The sequence below is a fragment of the Patella vulgata genome, chromosome 8 (genome assembly GCF_932274485.2).
Source record: "Patella vulgata chromosome 8, xgPatVulg1.2, whole genome shotgun sequence".
Lineage (NCBI taxonomy): Eukaryota > Metazoa > Mollusca > Gastropoda > Patellidae > Patella > Patella vulgata.
The window spans coordinates 16,217,096-16,236,957 of NC_065886.2; the positions used below are offsets into that span (position 1 = coordinate 16,217,096).

The 19,862-nt window shown below is 34.8% G+C and overlaps 1 protein-coding gene across 1 annotated transcript; it reads left to right on the forward strand.

Moving 5' to 3' along the window:
• Positions 1 to 3,203: 3,203 nt before the first annotated feature.
• Positions 3,204 to 18,374, forward strand: LOC126829712 (monocarboxylate transporter 12-B). Its single transcript, XM_050559805.2, has 7 exons — positions 3,204 to 3,329; positions 13,346 to 13,650; positions 13,951 to 14,067; positions 14,890 to 15,033; positions 16,015 to 16,279; positions 17,102 to 17,760; positions 18,180 to 18,374. Exons 2-7 carry the CDS (start codon positions 13,380 to 13,382, stop codon positions 18,371 to 18,373), a joined length of 1,650 nt encoding a protein of 549 aa, XP_050415762.1. The 5' UTR covers positions 3,204 to 3,329; positions 13,346 to 13,379; the 3' UTR covers position 18,374.
• Positions 18,375 to 19,862: the final 1,488 nt, after the last annotated feature.

The window sequence follows — 19,862 nt, forward strand, 5'->3', positions numbered from 1 at the left end:
AATTCGTACATATTTTGACTAGAGATATCTGTGAACAATCTGATCGTAATTGTGCCTCAACAAGCTTGGAAGTGAGACAATAATTGGGCAGGTATATATAACTCTTCAAAAAAAGTAGGGGATATTGAAATGCAAATACCTATGCAGGTTGTGATATGTTAAATAGTCATGGACACTTGACATGCTTTGAGAGTATGTTCACAGATGAAGAACTTATCGCCCCAACATAACCACTGAGCTGCATGTGGGACACGCAATAGCGCCATACATGTAGAAGGGGTTCATTGTCAAATTTGACACTTCAAGGAAGGGTTGATGAAAACTGCCGCTTGCCGGTTTATCCTATCCATGTTTGCTTTCCTATCGGTTCTTGCATAAGATTTACTGTTTAGCGTATCATTGCTTTAGTGTGTCACATTAAATTTGATCGAGAGACGTGTTCGTCGACGTCAACGTCAACGGACAACACTGCTAGAGGAGTGGGTCAGATTGCCCCAAATCCTGATTGGACGGTTGATTAGGAGCATGCCACGACGAATTGCTGAATGTCCGAGGATTGGCGGAGCAATTACTCATTATTAAGACAAAAATCAAAAACGTCCATTTTCACTTTTGACAGTGTATCTCTTTGCGAGTGAAATGGGGCCGTCAGATAAGCCGCCCATATGAACTGTTTATGTTCATGTGTAGGCAATTGGCCTGTTATTAACATACACTGGTTACCTCTAATATATTTGTCTTATATTCTCTCTCTTTTTTTTCTCTACCTCCCTATGGTTAGTGGGCCAGTGCCTTACTCATTGACTGAGACCGTGGATCCCGCTGTAAAGAGATGATATGTTGTCTATGTACGGTACGTCAATGATACAACAGTTTTTAACTCGATCGATACATGACCATTAATATCAGCGTAATGGGATACCTGGCAGTTACTTAGTATACTAATAAATCATCGTAGTATTTATAGTGACTTTGTGGCGGACTTACATTTTTGGGGCCCTGAACTTGAAACGTAATGACTACCTTCGCAACCAGCAAAAAAATTGATAAAACACTGTTAATAAACGCTCCACTCGCCACATTCAATGGTGTCTTAATTTCGAAGTCCTTATTCTACCTGAACCATTTCCAGGACAATCGGCCCAAAACAGTAGCTCTTCGCCCTAAAACTCCCCTTGTCTGTAGTAATTGTTCAGCCACTATTTCTACACATATGTACTATAAAGTCGCCTCTGCATACCCTTGAAGGTACGGAGGAATAAGGAGCACGCAGGCTATAATCCAAGAATATACTTAAGCTTCAATATTTATGGTAAATTTACAGCCAGTAACGACAAATTGCACAAACTGATAATGCCCCACTCCCCACTCCTCCGCCAAGTGTGTTTAGACTTTACATCTAGGGGTAGTTTTCGGCCAATTAAAATTTTTTGATAGGGATTTAAAGCAAACTGTTGATAGATTAAAAACTAGTTTTTAGTCCAAATTTATCACCATCTCAAACAGGATGAACGCGGGAATGCATCTTTAAGCTTCAATAGTTTCATGGCTTGTTCGCCCGTGATATACCCGATATGTATACATTTGCACGAATTAACAATGACATATACATGCATATAACACGCTATAACGAGACATGTACGTATTAGTAACAGGTTTAAACGTTCATGTATGTATTCACTCCTTTTCTTAAATTTGTATCGTGATTATTATTTGATTCGAGGTTGTAGTCAGAAATGTCTTTCTAATGGACAAAATATGGGTAGTTATTAAGATGGAGATGTGACACGCATTTGACATGTATAATACACGCAAAGACAAAAAGATACATCGGACTTTGCTCGGGACGTGTACTGCTTGATCATGTACTGCTGTTTATTTGTCTATATTAGCTCGCTAACCTGGGGGCCCCGTGTTTGATCCCGGTGTGACAGTGTGAGATGGTTCCTGGTGTGTGTTGGTCGAAAAGGTTAAGCGGAATTTTCCCGCGATGTCCCTCCTTGTCAGTGATGTAGGACAGAGAACCTGATGTAGGACAGAGAACCTGGCAAGGAACAACGTATAGTCGTTCGAATGGGACGGAAAATCGAGGACCCGTGTACACATTGGTTAGCACGTAAATTATAAATCTTGGAATTCGAAATAAGAGTATTAGGCCGTAGCGCCGGGGTACGGGCAAAATGTTCCCCATAGCACGCTGTTTGCCCATCTTCATTAGCCGGGCCCAGTCGGAACAGAACAATAGGACGTTAAACCCCATTTCATTTAATCGTCTATATCAAGACTTTTTGGTTGTTCGTCAGCAAAATGTCTACTTATATAATATCTGTTATAGGCCTATCTCCTACCCTTTCATCAAAATGTTTAATGACTTTTACTTTTTGTATTTGTTGGGTTCATTGAATGGCCTTTGTATCCAGTTTCTTTAAAATGCACCTATTACTTGTATATTTTACGCCGAATGTATTATTTACACTATTTTTAAATATTAACACAAAACTGGTCAAGTCGAACCCATTAATTCTACCTTAAAATTTATTTTATGTTTCAATCATCTGTTCTCAATCTATAACTTAGTATGAGTGCAAATCATTCTTTTCTTCGAATAGATATATTTACATAAAGTGTTTTGTAAGATAAAGAAAAATGTCAATAAGTACATCAAGACCATTCGCTGATAAATAAACTAATACACTTACCTGTCAGTATTTATCAAACCACCCCACCCCCCCAAAAAAAACCCAGAAACAAATATATAAGTCTGAAAGAGTGCCCTTCATTGAAAAATTTCAAGAAAGCTCTAAAAACTTATATTTTTCAAAGAATATTCTGTAAATAACAGTATTAAGTGTTTAGTTCATTTATTTCTATCATTTATGTGTGTGTATATTATTGTTCATGTACAGCGGCGAGTCCTTGTAAAATATATAGCCTTAAAAATACCTTATAATTAATAGTTATAACGATACATGATCGTAGCAGCATGAAACTATGACAAATCAGAATATTATAATCTACTTTTGTGGGAGGAAACATATATTAACCGATTTATTTGCCCGCCTTGTTTTATTGATAATTCTGCCCCGTTTGTAAAAAAATTAATAGTTTCCAGCACGCGATGTGAGGCAATGGGTTTTTTCCACAAAACGTTTCATCAGAATAGAGTTGTCTCCCTTTATAGCACTATTCAATACATGAACTAGATTTCGTCAGTCAGCTGAGACGGGTAAATGTCACGGATTAGGCTTGAGTATTTAAACGTAAAATCAACCACATGCGTTGTTAAACATGTGACTACAATGATAAGGAACGCTTCCTGTAACAAAAAGGTAATTTATTTTTTTCTTTCTGTTAACATTTTCATTGGTTTTCATTCAAGATACAGGCTAAATGCAAAGTTGGTTATCATCATTCATTGACATTTTATTGAAAATAACTGTCAGGAATATACATGTACTAATAGCAATCCCAGACATGTAATACTCAGTAGCGGATTATCAGTGAGGCTGATGAGGCTGCAGCCTCAGGCCCAAAGATTTTGTAAAAAAATTTTTTTTAGACTTGTCTGATACGATTAAAAACGCATAGACAATGAATGTTATGGGGGTTGGGTTTAGGCCCAACGGGAATCAACATAGGCCCTGACCCGAAATTAATTAGGCCCACGCCATTTTAAATAGGCCCTATTTAAAAACTAAATAGGCCCTCCAGCAACTGCCGCCTCAGGCCTTGGTGGAGCTTAATCCGCCACTGGTAATACTTAATAGTATTTTATCATGATCGAGTCTCCTCAGGTCTAGATCCCAGCACGCAGCAGATAATCAGTTGGTTTTATAGTACATTATAAGACTCCTCAGGTCTAGATCCCAGCAGATAATTATTTGGTTTTATAGTACATATTGTACGTGATTATGGTAAATCTCCTCTGGTCTAAACCCTATAGCATAATCAGAAAGTTGCTGGTGAGTGTATATTTATATTGTCTGGTGTAGCTTTTCAGCGTGGAGATTCCACACCACAATCTTCAGAGGTTCTCAACAAATTTTTGGATCCGTTATATAAAGGTGAATAAAGACAAATAGTTTATGGTTAAACTTTTTATTCCAACAAGAATTAATATGCTTTAGAATGAAGCAAATTAGATGAAATAATTAACCAGGTTAAAAAGTGGTGGACATAATGATGTGATTATTATCATAGATGCCGACTAGGTGTATATCAGGTGTTCCACTATCTAGTGTAGGTGCACTTCAGATGCTAACGATGGGTATTCTTTTGAGGTACAATCTGTCTCTGTCTTGGATATATGATCAGTGCTACTAGGTGCACAATCAGTGCTAACTAGGTGTACTTTTGGTATTAAGTAGGTATACGATCAGTGCTAATTAGGTTCACGATCGGTGCTACTATGGGTGCACCTGGGGTACAAACTGAAATAACGTAGGTGCACGATTGGCGCTAACTATATGCTTCCTATGGGTGCCCTTGGGGTGCAAACTGGAATAATCTATCTCTGTTATAGGTGCACAATCGGTTCAAATTAGGTATATGATCAGTGCTACCTATAGTATTTCTGGTATGAAGTATGTATACAATCGGTGCTAACTAGGTGCACTTCAGGTGCTTACTATGGGTGATCTCGGGGGAATAAACTGGAATAATCTATCTCTGTCACTATCAACCATTATCGGACCAAACTCGGTACTAAAACATGGTTCAATTTTATTTCAATGATTCGCTGATGCGTAGTGTTTTTAGCAGTGGGAGGAAACCGGAGGACCCTTGTCACATACATGTACAACCGAGGAATCAAAACTACTCCAGTTGACTGAATGACAGACTTATGACACAGCGCACACATGCTAACCATTCGGCCACACCATACCACCACCCCTCGCCCCCCACCTCCACCACATGATAGGTAGGTAGTTACAAGAAGATTCCCGTTTTGAAAAGGAGGGATACTCAAAACTTATTGGACACTTCAGTGACAATTAACTCGCATATTTGTATTTGGCAGAACACAATTTTTATGGAAATAATCACTGGTTTTGTTATATAAGCACAAAATTTTGACAAGTATCCTCTTATAGTTATCAAGCACAATATTCTGTTTATGTGTTTCTCTTTTGCTAAATGACACTTGAAGATTAATAATAATTATAGGTATGCTTATTGTTATTATATAGCTCTATTAAATCCACTATATTATGCTATGAAATCCTTCACAAAAAGTTAAACTGAGGCTATCCACATATTTTATCACAGGTCTTATTGAATAGAAGACAAAAAACAATATCTGTTGAAATACATATAGAGGAGATTATACTGCCGTGGAAATAAATGTATCTTTAAATCTTAGAATGTTATGAACCATATTAGAGTTCAATCTGTATCTATACAATTTGTATCTACAATCTGTATATATTGGTACAAAAAGGGGGAGCCATTTGGGCCAATAAATATTGAGGAAGAAAAGGCACATAAAATTGTTACACTTTGGGGTCTTTAAGTCAGGTTCTTGATGACAACACTGGTTTAACTTCATATGATACTTTTATTGTTCTTCAAGTTCAAACATATCCTGTGTTGAGGGAGTCATTATCCTATAGTTTGCCTTGACACCCTTGGGTGCCAACTCCCAACTAACTTACACGGCCCTTGTTCTAGCCAGAACCCATGGCCTTCTCCCCTACTATCTCTTTTTGTCCCCCGCCTTTCGAAGAAAGCAGGGGACTATTAAAATGGGTTCGTCCGTCTGTCTGTCTGTCTGTCTGTCTGTCCGTCTGTCTGTCCTTCTGTCTGTCCGTCTGTCTGTCCGTCACACTTTTTGGGACACAATAACTCTCTTCCTAATTGAGCTAGAATGTTCAAACTTGGTGTATGTGTTTATTAGGTCAATGCCTTGATGGAGTTCGAAGATGAGCATTTTCCGCTTAGGGTAAGCAGAGATAAGCAATTTGATTGGTTGATGCTTTGGGACACGATAACTCTCTTCCTAATTGGGCTAGAATATTCAAACTTGGTGTATGTGTTGATTAGGTCAATGCCTTGATGGAGTTCGAAGATGAGCATTTTCCGCTTAGGGTAAGCAGAGATAAGCAATTTGATTGGTTGATGCTTTGGGACACGATAACTTTTAATTGAGCTAGAATGTTCAAACTTGGTGTATGTGTTTATTAGGTCAATGCCTTGATGGAGTTCGAAGATGAGCATTTTCCGCTTAGGGTAAGCAGAGATAAGCAATTTGATTGGTTGATACTTTGGGGCACGATAACTCTCTTCCTAATTGAGCTAGAATGTTCAAACTTGGTGTATGTGTTGAGTAGGTCAATGCCTTGATGGAGTTCGAAGATGAGCATTTTCCGCTTAGGGTAAGCAGAGATAAGCAATTTGATTGGTTGATGCTTTGGGACACGATAACTTTAGTTCTAATTAAGTGAGATTGATGAAACTTGGTGTATAGATTTATTATATGAATACCTTAACTAAGTTTGATAATGAACATTTTTTGCTGAGGGTAAGCAGAGTGATAAGCAATTTGATTGGTAGAAACTTTGGAACACAATAACTCTCCTTCTAATTGAGGTAGAATGTTCAAACTTGGCATAGGTGTCTATTAGGTGAATGTTTAAACTTGATGTATATGTAGATGTTCATTAGGTGAATGTCTTGACTGAGTTCAATAATTAACATTTCGAGCTGAAGCTAAGCAGAGCTAATCGATTTCATTTGTCGATGGTTTGGGACAAGATAATCTTGATTCTATCTGATAGAGAGTGATGAAACTTAGTGAAAAAAATAAATGTGCGATTAATTAATATGTGTCATCTATTTATTTTGCAATTTCGGCGGGGGACATCAGCCTCACTGTTGGCTTGTTCATTCCTGCTAATAAACCCTTTCTAGACAAAGGATGACAGAAGAGATTTTACAGCTAGCTATATTGCATGCGATCTGGACAACCATGGATGTCAATAGCCGCAATAAAGATATTTTAATCAATTCTCCTTTCATGTGTCAAGATGGCACGATAACTATCAATAACATCTGCCATTATGTAATCCTTATACTATGAGGAAGGATATGGTCACCAGTTTATAAAAAAAAAAAAAATATTTCATCTATGAATGAGGAAGGATAGTTTTCTACTTTGGTGTGAGGAAGTATATTTTCTGACTTCGTTGTGAGATGAGAAAGAAAAGAAAAGTTTGGGTCACAGGGGCAGGAATTTGAGGAAGAACAGAAAGGATATTGAGAAAATTAGGTACATTGTGAAATAATATACACCCCTGTGTCCGGGGCACAATTCCCATCGCCCATGACAGGTTAATCATTTTGTATGAAAGCTGTTTTTTCGCATTCCATGATTATTTAAAGCATTTTAGTCCCAGTCTGCACAATAATAATAGCCAAAATAACGAACATAACTTCAGTTGCAACTAAGCAAGCGACAGTGTTTCCGGTAATAGCCACATTTCTTTATAAGCTTGATTTTCATTTGTCAAAATATCATACTCTGGTTATTACAGGGGTCTCTCTTCCAATGAAAATCCTTATAAAACAAAGCATGGATGATTCTTTTTTGTCTGCTTCTAGTCCTACGTAAAGATACCTTCCTGCATACAAACATAGTGATTTGATGATATTTTTGGACTAAAAACATATTCAATCTAATTAATCTATCAAAAATTTGCTTCAAATCCCTCTCATAACATTGTATCACAAGGAAATACCCCAAGATATAAAAAATCTATAAAAATAAGTCATGTTTGTGTCAAGTGACTTGGCTGTCACAGTAACTATAGCAATGGGTATGAAGCCGGAGGAGAATTCATCGCATATAAAAGACGATGTTATCCCCTGTCTATGTTTTTTTCTGTGGTTTATATGTCAGAAACTGTTGTATGTGTAAGTCTCTCACTTTTCTGTCCACGTCCACTCACTATCTATTTTATCAACATATAAACTTAATCATCGGACTGTCAAAATAGTGACACCCTCTCTTTTTTTTTCTGTGCATGGTCCAATGAATCCAGTATTTTTCTAGTAAGATTTGGTGTCTCTATTTTCAATACATACCAAAATTGCGATACTTTTATTGAAAATAACCACCCAATAAATGCTTTTGTGGGAAAGTATCTTTAAAGACCGATAAATGGAGTAATATCATTTGCTCCAAAATATAACTAAACGAGTAAGAACACCGGTATCGTCCCTTGCTTCATTTCAAAATAAATATTGAGACAGTATTGGAACATTTGGATGTTTAAATATTTGACTTAGTTATTAATTTTATGTTTAGTCATTGAAATAAATTAAAACAAACAATCTTATTTTTGCATTCAGGGCATGACTTGTCACTGGGCTAGTGGTTTAAAAATGAAATTGTGACCCCTGCTCTGCATGAAATATATATTCAGATTTGGATTAAGTAAGAGATATATGAAGGACTTATTTAATTGTTTACTCTAGTATATTTATCAGTGTTTCGTTGTCTTGTTGTTACAATGAACTTTATATCACGTCTAGATCGTAGCAGATAATCAGTAAGTTTTATACATAAGACAATTTATTATATGTTATAGCCAATCACCCCAGTTTATAGATTCTACCAGATAATCAGTAAGTTTTATACATAGGGCAATTTATTGTATGTTATAGCCAATCACCCCAGTTTATAGATTCTAGCAGATAATCAGTAAGTTTTATACATAAGGCAATTTATTGTATGTTATGGCCAATCTCTCCAGTTCTAGATTCTAGCAGGCAATCAAACAGTTTTATACATAAGGCAATTTATTGTATGTTATTGCCAATCTCCCCTTTCTAGATTCTAGCAAATAATTAGTAAGTTTTATACAAAAGATGTGTGATTGTCTAGGTCTAGATACTAGCATATGAATATAATAATAATCAGTAAGTTTTATACATAGACCTGTAATAGTATTTTACAACATATACAACATAATAAATGACATTTATTTATGGTACAAAATTTATTCTAGAACTAATTTGGGGGCACCTGGCTGCAGAACTATGCTAAAATGAAAAAGGATTTAAGATTTGACTTACCTTTAGTACCAGGTATTTGTCTTTCACAGATTTCAGTATAAAATAAATTTACAAATGTTACTATGGAAGTTTATCTTGTGTAATTGTGTTCCCTGGCACTTACTAATAATTATATTAATATATTTATCAGTTTGTGATTAAAGTAAATCAAGCACATAGCTGCTTATTACAAACAAGAATTCTATATTGTGCACATAGGCCCAATGTAATATTTCTATTCGTGACCCCAAGAAAATAAATTAACCCAAAATTTACATTAACCAAAATTTACAAGTGACATCTTATGTTTAGTTGAAATTGAAGGTGACACAGAAAATAATGTTAAAAAAAAATGATGACTGATCAAACAAATAAAGTTTAAGAGATCCAGGGATGTAATCAGCTGATTTAATCAAAAACCAAGGTCTGTCTTAGACACTAATAGCAATTTTGAATTATTGTTACCATTGCCCATGCAAAACTATAAGATCAAAATTTAACACATATCTTACGAAATTGTGGCCCTGATTATATCCTAACCTTGGCTAGCTATCCCTGGTTACACATTAAACCCAAATAAATATAATAAAGCCCTGTAAACCTTCCTATACAGAATACTGCTGATAAAGTGAAATGAAATATGACAATGGTCAATGATAAGAAGAAAATTGGCCTACTTACTTCTTTTTTTTTAAAGGGACATGATGCGGATCAGTAATTTTTTGTGTCATTGATAATTTATCAGTAATGTTGGAATATGACAGGAATGAAGTTTAATGACATGTCAACACAATACTTTGGTCGTTTTGAGACTAACAAAACTTTCTGTCTTTATTTAGCCCACTTGGTGCAGAAAAGTAGGATGTTAAACCCCATTTCATTTCATTTGTATGGTTGTTTGCAATGCGAAAAAAGAGAATTTTGCCTAGACAGCGATATATCGCCTTCTCTTTATCAAGAGGGGTTGGATGGCCGAATGGTTAGTGCGTTCACGCTGCATCATAAGGTCCGTCATTGAGTCAACTGGCATGGTTTCGATTCCCAGGTTGTGCGTGACAAGGAGTAGGGTCGTCTGTCCAACCTCGTGGGTTTTCTCCGAGTCCTCCGGTTTCCTCCCACTGCTAAAGACCCCTACACGCAAGCAAATTTTTGAAATAAAATTGAAACATATGTTAGTCCCGAAATGACCTAGTTTTATTGAGTGGATGTTAAACCCCATCTCTCTCTCTCTCTCTCTCTCTCTCTCTCTCTCTCTCTCTCTCTCTCCATCAAATGACAACTGGAAGCCAGAGGTTCTTCAGTTCACAACAGGATTTGAACCGATGACTTACTAGTGGAGAATTCAGTAATCTTCCCACTTGACTACCACGCCACTAAGCAATGTTGAGTATTTATTTTTCTTTTAAATGGTATTTTCATTTTAGGGATGTAACTTAAAAGAAATTCTGATTTGTATTTAACCTTTGTAGATATTGCAAAAAATTAGTATACTTCTAAGGGACACAAAAGTGCTCATTTCTTTATTTCACTAAAATTGGATTTTTTGAACTTCAAATTGTTCAACTTCTGTCCTCAGTATATGTTCAAAATAAACTGTGTATCTTGGAATTAAGTGTTGTCTTAGCAATGGCCCATACAGGAATCTTCTTGAGTGAGAAAAAAACCTATTTCTGTTTGGAAAGAGTTAAATGCATGAGTTTCACATCATATATTATATATGAAATACACAAACTGAGATCCTGATTAGCTTCAACTGGAGGAGCCACAGTGGCTTTGTGAGCATGGTTTCCATGTTGGAGACATATGCCGGTCTTGACCAAGGACTATGGAAAATGACAGAAAATGGTCATAGTGAGTAAGGCACTAGCTTGCTAACAAGGATGTGCCAGGTTTGATCCCAGAGTTGCTGGAGAAAGTTCCTCAAAAGTTTCTCCTGGTCAGTAGTGCAGGACATAGGACCTGGCAAGGAATAACGTCTAGTCATTTGTATGGGAAGAAAACCAAAGTTTCAATGTACAAATTAGCAAGCACGTAAAAGAACGCATGACAGTTGTAATTTAAATTATGAGTAGGCTGTCGTGCCACTAGTGGACAAAAATTTAACTCATAACCCACTGCATGGTATATGCCCTTCATTAGCCCAGTTGGTGCAGAAAACTAAAAAAAAAAGTAGGACGTTAATCCCCATTTCATGAAAGTATTCCTGGTTCAACTCTGTTTTAAATGTCACATGTTATCCATGTCCTCTAGAATTAGAATAAAACCACTTTGTCCTTCTATATGATACTATGTACATATTATGTGATATGAATATAAAAGATCCCCAACCCTCAAGTATTAAATAAACTGTTTACACACCTTTTATTTAAGATTATAATATGATGAATAAGCTTATTCTAAAGATTTATTTATTTCATGAGTAGAGGACAACCAGTGAAAGTTTAAAGATAATATGCTAGCATTTGATAAATTCATATTAATGTCAAAATAATATTCAAATGGCAAGCTCAATCCTACACAATACACACTGATTGGTCTTCTTTTCATTATATAACTTAAAGGTACTCTACAATATTTTCCTACATTATCTAATTTGTCACGGCTTAAAGATACGATATTCAAGAGCTAAATCTGCCTAATTCAAATCTTTTGTTTGGCCGCAAGTGTTATATAAATCATTGATAAGATACTTATTTACATGCCAGGTCCATAATCAAGTCTCTAAAACTCTGAATGATTTTCAACAGATTTGAATACAATTGTCAGTTAATGATTTAATTAAAAATGGATAATCAAGGCTTTTATTATTATCATAACAACTGTAACAATGACAATCAAACTATACTGTTCTGCAAACGACAATAACCCCGCTCAGAAAGAAGTACATGTAATGCATCTTTAATAATATGTACTAGTACTCCAATTGATTAGTTCACATTTAAACCTACATAATGCAAGAGCTAAATCTGCCTATTGCAGGTCTTTCTTTAGGCTGGAAATGTTATCTAAATTATTAATTAGACATTAATTAACCTATCCAGACCATAATCAACTGCGATCTTAAGTCGATTGTGAGCCGATTTACTGCATAACTTTCCTTCACGATTTAACGATTAAATGGATAATCAAGACTATGCTGTTTATCGTACTGACTTTAGTAATGATGATCGAGGCTAGGCGGAAATTTCAACTGCTTAGTTCTCGGTTCATAGTGGATCAATTTGAATGAAATTTTCAGCAAATTGCCTTTACATTATCTAGTTTTTAACTATTATAGTGAGAACTGCCAACTCGTTATCAAATCTCCCATAATGTATCTTTAATTAAGAAAACATAATATCACAGTAGTTTATAATCTCCAGGCCATTATTCAACCGGATGATAAAGAGGCCAATCAAAAGATATTACCCATCACAGGTAGTGCTGCCTTGTGTACAATGAATATCATATGCAGAAGATGCCGAATGGTGGGAAATTTTCCATTCATCCCATCTTTGGAAACACTGAGATTCAACTTTCACAATATTGCAATTTGTAAATTATTCAAAATCAGTGAAATGGTGATAAGCAACTTTAAATTACAGACTAATCTGTATCTTGTGTATGATTTTGCACAAATCTGAATGCGAAAAATGAGACAAGGTCTTACTTAAACTTACAACAGCCATCAATAACCTTTTTGTTACATTAAAAGTAGAGTAAATCTGTAACTAGATATGACTTGGATAAATAAGCTAAAGTGTACTTGGGTACCTTTATTAAAAGTGCATATGTAGGTAAAGAATCACTTCTCTTCATCAGAATACTTCAGTTATTTTGAGATGGTTAATTTTTATTTTCTACACTGCAAAAGCAACAGATCCAGATGAGGATATTCTTCTGGATTTGCTACATTTTAATTGTTGTTAATTTGTCCAAGGTGTACTCAGTGGCGGGAAAATGTCACTTATAGCATAGTGTATGGCATACACCTGTGTTCATTTTCCTGGTTCATCCTGAAAAGCGGAATGTTAAACCCCATTTTTTTTTTTTTTTTTTTTTTTTTTTCACTGATCTTCAGTTATCTGAACTACTTTATTGAATAGGGGGGGTTGGATGGCTGAATGGTTAGCATGTGCGCGCTGTATCATAAAGTCTGTCATTGAGTCGACTGGCGTGGTTTCGAATCCCCGGTTGTACGTGACAAGGAGTATGTTAGTCCCGAAATGACCTAGTTTGTGTCGAGTGGACGTTAAACCCCATTTCTCTCTCTCTCTCTTTATTGAATAGGATTTCTATTTTTATTTTATAGATAACAAAGCCATGTGATTGACATTTTAACAAAAATGACAAAAACTCTGGAAGATACGGTAGTACATGACAACAGCACTGACAACAGTCATCATGACTCTGTTGGAGATTCCCATGACAACAGCACCGATAGCCTTAACCTTTTACCCAAAGTGACGTTCAATGTTGGAGAAGATGACAGTAGCTCAGTGGGAGAGAGAGCGGAGAGTGTAGGAGATGTTAAACCAGTAGTCAAGGAGAAAGCTCCTGATGGAGGTTGGGGATGGTTTGTGGTGCTAGGTAGTTTCTTGGAACATATTATTATGGGTGAGTTTTCTAAATGTTAATAAATTCTCTATTAGAGATTGTATCACGGGAGCTACAGTGACTCAGAAAGTAAGACTCTAGCACACTAACCTGTGGATTCCAGGTTTGAACCTTGTGTTGGCTGAAAGTTCTTCAGTTTTTCCAGCACGGTTTCCAATTTGTCAGTGGTGTAGAATGTGGGGCCTGACAATGAACACTGTCTAATCATTTGGATGAGGTGAAAACCTTAGGTCCTGTACATTATATTTTGACTACTTGTTATTTAATCCCCATGTCAGGTTTTATGTAATCTATTTTTAGGTGGGTTTGAGAGATCTGATGGTATTCTGTATCTGAAATTAATCAAACAGTTTAATGGCAGTGCGTCTGCTACATCATGGGTTGGTTCCCTTACTTCCACAGTGAGACTAATGCTTGGTAAGTTAATTAGATTACCTGGGTCTCCTAAAGCAGAGGTGGACTGGCGGTATAGGTAATTAAACAATGCCCCGTGAGCCAAAAAACAATTAACGAATACTGGGCAGACGTAGGATGCAAGGGTGGTTGTTAAGATTTGTCTGCTACTGTCCCAAAAATTACATATAATTGTAACTTAAAAACATGGTAGGAATGATTTTAACTATTCTATTATTTATTTAATTATGATAAGCAAGATTTGAACTTTCTACATTAGATGTAAAGTGTTTCTGTCTATTCCTTGATGTAATAGTGGATGAGGGGGAAAAAGTCAAAAGTGTTCTATGGTATATACATCTATTTTTCTGTACCTTTTCTGAATGCTTTATGACAATATTTATTTTAGTTATGGTTAAAGATGCATTATCTTAGAGCTAAGTTGGCCTATTACACATTGTTTTTCTGGTTTAGAATCTTATATGAATTATTATTTAGACATTTATTCACATGACAAGCCTATAATCACCTTTGTAGGCCATCAGATTGCCTAGGTAAAATGAATAGTCGAGACTTTGTCTTGGTTTTCAAGTACAATTGCTACGATAATAAACAATCTACACTGCATCTTCAAACAGTCATAACTTTTCCCAGAAAAAAATAATTTGAATGAAATTTTCAATTATGTTCATTTTTCATTATCTTTTTTAAAATTATTATAGCAAGAACATCCAGATCTTTATCTAAATTTGTACATAATGCATCTTTAACTGTTATATATATGCAACAAGAGTAAGTGTTTGAGCATTGTAGATTTTATATTCAACATATTTACATATATTTCAGGACCGTTATCAAGTGGTTTATGCGCAAGGTTTACGTGTAGAAGTACTACATTTGTCGGAGCAATATTGATGAGTCTAGGTGTTTTACTCAGTGGCTTAGCACCAAGTTTAGGCTATCTGTATCTTACTTATGGTATAATTGGAGGTAGGGAGAAACTGATTAGTTATAGAATGCCCAATATAATCCTTAAAAATTGTTCAATTCCATTTTGGATAATAAAAAAAAAGACACGACTTTCAAAGTGCTAGTCCTTCAAACTGGATGAAAACCTGAGGTCCCATTTACAAATTGGTAGTGCCACTAAAACCTGGGATCCCTAGTCATTTTTCTGAGACAAGAAACTGAAGTTCCCTGTCACCATTGGCAGCACTTTTAAGATCCCCTGATAGTGATAATCACTGCTGACAGGACGCTATTTCCCCTCATAGCACACTGCCGTATGGTTGTCTTAAAAGGGACTATCCCGATTTCAAGAGAGTTTTAAAAATAAAAGTCGGAGTACGTATAAAATTTAAGCGCCAAAATATAGAGGAATAGTGTATTTACCTTCTCTCAAAATTCCAGCTCAAAATAATGAGTCGTTTGGATGTGAACGTCAAAACTGCTTTTCCGGACACGTAACCCTTTTAAGATTTCGGGTTAGTTTTTTCGTTGGGTGACCTGATAATCGATTCCCGTTCCTTAAGAGGTCTATATAATGAATGACCTATGTGCTATACTTGATAACGAAAGGTAAATTTCACCTACACATTATTTTTATAAACTAAAAGTCTGGTTTTATCCAGACACCGCATAATACAGCTTGGGACACCCGTCTCCATTTCCAGATGAAGACTGACGGGTTACATTGTTTGAAAACTTATCACAAATATTGAGTTAGTTGCTCGGCCCTTAGCTAGAGGAATTTAAGGGATTTTAACACAAAATTAAGCAGTTTTATTCTCCAAAAAATATCGGGATTAGCCCTTTAACTTACCTTAGTTGGTGCAGAAAAGTGGGACGTTAATCCCAATTTCATTTCCATTCACTGCCTTTGGAAGAGGAGGCAACCAACATTTGTGACAAGTTTAAAGAAATTCTCGAAGATGTTTTCCTTTTTTACAAATTGCTATATTTATATTACAGGATTTGGACGTAGTTTAGCATATGCTCCCGGGTTGATTATAGTTGGTATATATTTTGATAAGAAACGTGGATTAGCTACTGGAATTGGATCAGCTGGCGTTGGAATGGGAACATTAATCATACCTTTAGCGTTTGAATATGTTTTTGAAGTGTTTGACTATTTTGGTGCGTTTTTAATCCTAAGTGCCATTCCATTAAACCTGTTTATTTGTGCCATGTTGTTCCGGCCTCTTCATGTCCATAGACAGATTGTCCAGGCAGGATTGTAAGTATTTTTTATTGTTTTATTTCAAATTAATACAAAACCCATTTTCTTGTGGTTGCCTGCTATGTGCTTGATAATTTTCGGGAGAATATTTTAAAAATTTTGTCAGTCTGCCTATCTATCTAGGGAGATTGTGCAGGCTGATGATTGCTACGATCATTGACACCGGGGCACCCCTCTTTAATTAATCCTAACAATGAACCTGAAGCAAGTCGCAAAACTTCCAAAGATAATGAAAATTCAAAAGAAAGATTAACTGCATTGGTAAAAATATAAAAGTAATTGTAATGATTACATTGAAATGTAATTGTAATGATTACATTGAAAAGTAATTTAATGATAACATCGAAAAAGTAATTGTAATGTAGTTTTGATTTCATTATTAAAATTAAAATGTTATTTGCAATATAATGGCCCCAATGCTTATAGAGCTTATAGGGGGATTGGATGGCCGAATGGTTAGCATGTGCTTGTTGTCTCATAAGGTCTGTCGTTGAGTCAACTGGCATGGTTTCGATTCCCCGATTGTATGTGACAAGGTGTAGGGTTGCTTGTCCAACCTTGTGGGTTTTCTTCGGATCCTCCGTTTTCCTCCCACTGCTAAAGACCCCTATGGGCAAACGAATTATTGAAATGAAATTGGACTATATGTTGGTCCCGAAATGACCTAGTTTGTGTCGAGTGGATGTTAAACCCCATTTCTATCTCTCTCTTTATAGAGCTAGCACAGATGACTTTGTGTATTAGTGGGGCCAGGCAAGCCCTGTATGTAAAATGAGGTAACTTTGGTAACAATTGATAATTTTTATATTTATTTTTCAGACGGAAAACTTTATCTCAAAATACTGCGCTCCGTCTAGAGGAAGGAATACCACTTTCACCAACTGTGGTTACCTTGGAAACAAATCAGACTGGAGAAGAAGCACCAAGACAACAAAATATTTTGAAAAGATTTTATCAAAAGTATATTACATCTAGTGAAACGGAGAAAAAAAAATCCCAAAAATTGTTTGAATTCTCACTACTGAAGATTCCATCATTTTTATTCTTTTGTATTGGAATTGCAATTTTCACAGCATCATTTAAATCCGCGTTTACATTTTTACCAGCTTTAGCCAAATCAAAAGGTTGTTCTGAAAGAGAGGCAGCTATCATGTTATCGGTAACAGGGGTAGCAGATGCATTTTCGAGAATAATATCAGGATATATTCTAGAACTGAAGCCAGTAAAACCATTCCGTCCGATTATCTACAATTCGTTGATGTTTGCAGTTGTTATCGTGTCCATTTTGTGCCCGTTTGCTTGGGGATTTGTAAGTTTTTGTTTGCTAGGATGCGCGTATGGTTTAATAACTGGAGGATACATCAGTCAGAAATCTGTGATTATCGTGGATATTCTTGGAGCTGATAAAATTACACATTCCTTTGGTTTGATGATCTTCTTTCAAGGTATAGGAACCCTGATTGGTCCTCCTTTATCAGGTGAGTTCACATTTGTTTCACCTAAAGGGACATAGAATAACTCTGTAGTTTCAGACGATCTTCGTCAAATTGAAGTCATGAATGGTTGATTCCAATCACAAACAAACTGTTAACTAGATGTGATGAGAAGAGAATGATAACGGCAATAATACTATGAATAGCACTAGCACCACTGCGTAAAACATGTTGACACCATCCAATCCATACTCAGCTATAAACTCATATTTTAAAATGGACAGGTAGAATTTTAAAAAGAAGACTGTTAATTTCATTCAAAGATAAAGAGTTAAACATGCCTTCTTTAAAACGGAATAATAAGAGAACAGTAATAAAGTTCATCAACATTGTCTTAGATTTTATTAATATATATTTTTTCTATTTTATTGTTCATAAATTTGTATCTTATTTTCTATTTTTAGGCGCATTAAAAGATTTTTTTGGAGCATATGATGAAGTTTTCTATTTTTGTAGCGGATTGATGTTTGTCGCGGGACTAGTGATGATTGCGTCAAATATCTGTCGTAATCTACAGATTAAAAAGGATAAGAAACTAGAACGTGCTATAGAAGTGACAGAAGATGAAAACAAACAGGTTTTACCTCTGAATGAATGAATTGTAGGATTTCATATATTTAATTTTTTGTGATTAGGTGTTATTTTTGACATATATATATATATGTACATGTATATTGTTTACCTCAAATTAGCAAAATATTTGTTTCAAAGATAAAAACAATATTTAGCACTGTACCAATATTTTAAGTGTTTTTTTAGATTTAGATATATTTATTGTGTATATTTTATTTATGTAGTTTAACCTGGGACCACTTCATTGCAAATATAATTAATTAAATTGTTAAAAATGAGAAAGTAAACGTAGTCATTATCACTGTCTGATTTTTTAATTTTTTTTTTGCAATGAAATTAATAACTGTTACTTTAAAAGTAATTAGTCATCACATTAAAAACAATTACCTACTATTACCAATCACATTAAAAATAGTTAACTACCATTACTTATTACATTAAAAGTAATTAATTAACCCATGCATTAAAATTAATTACCCACCACATTAAAAATAGATAACTCCCATTACCCATTTACATTAAACGATTTTAAAACGATGATGATAAGGTCTAGTAGTTGTAATGTTTTTTTTTTATTATTATTTGTTATTATTATATCTATTTATCTGTCTCTTATATTTAATTTGCTAAATATTCATGTCATTTTATTTGCTTTTGTTATATTTATTTTTTGTTTCTTATAATTATATTTATTACGCTAAATATTCATTTCATATTATGACAAATCAATATGTTTGTGCTAGTAGTATTATATATTAACTTGCAAATGGTTATTGATAAAGATTGCTTATTCAATTCAACTGTGTCTCTTCTGAATAAACATTTATCAAAAACTATTATTCACATGACATGACATGGAATTGTAAGGAATATAAAGCTTAAAGATGTCATTTGTAAGATCTAAATCTGCCTATTGCAGGTTTTATTTTGTCTTTTAATCTTATATAAACTATTATTTAAACATTTATTAACATGACAAGCTCATAATCAACTCTAATAGACCAGAGATTTAATTGAATTAGAACGGCCAGCTTTTTATCTAAATTTTACATAATGCATCTTTAAGAGCACTTTCATTATAAAAAAGCATTATGCGAGATTTAGAGAAAGAGCTTGCTATTCTTTCTATAATAGTTAAAAAATATATAACAACAAATGAATCTATTGAAAATTTCAGTCAAATTACTTTATTCTGAGTGCAGTTAAGAATGAATACAGACAGAGGATGCAATTAAATTTGTATTTAGTCCCATTAGTGAAGTAGGATCTACATGTTATAAACATTGTTTATAAATCTTGTTTTAGTAGAAAATTTTCACACAATAACCAATGGTGCTAATTCTGAATGTTTTAGTACCATATAGACGTAAAAGTGATAATTCCTGTTGTAAACCAAAGATTCTGTTATACCAGTGCACTGTTATATATTTCTATTATCCATGTTTAGAATATTTATGTAAATATTATATGTGTTTTAATTGACATATTTGCATGTACCTGCATTAGAATTTAGC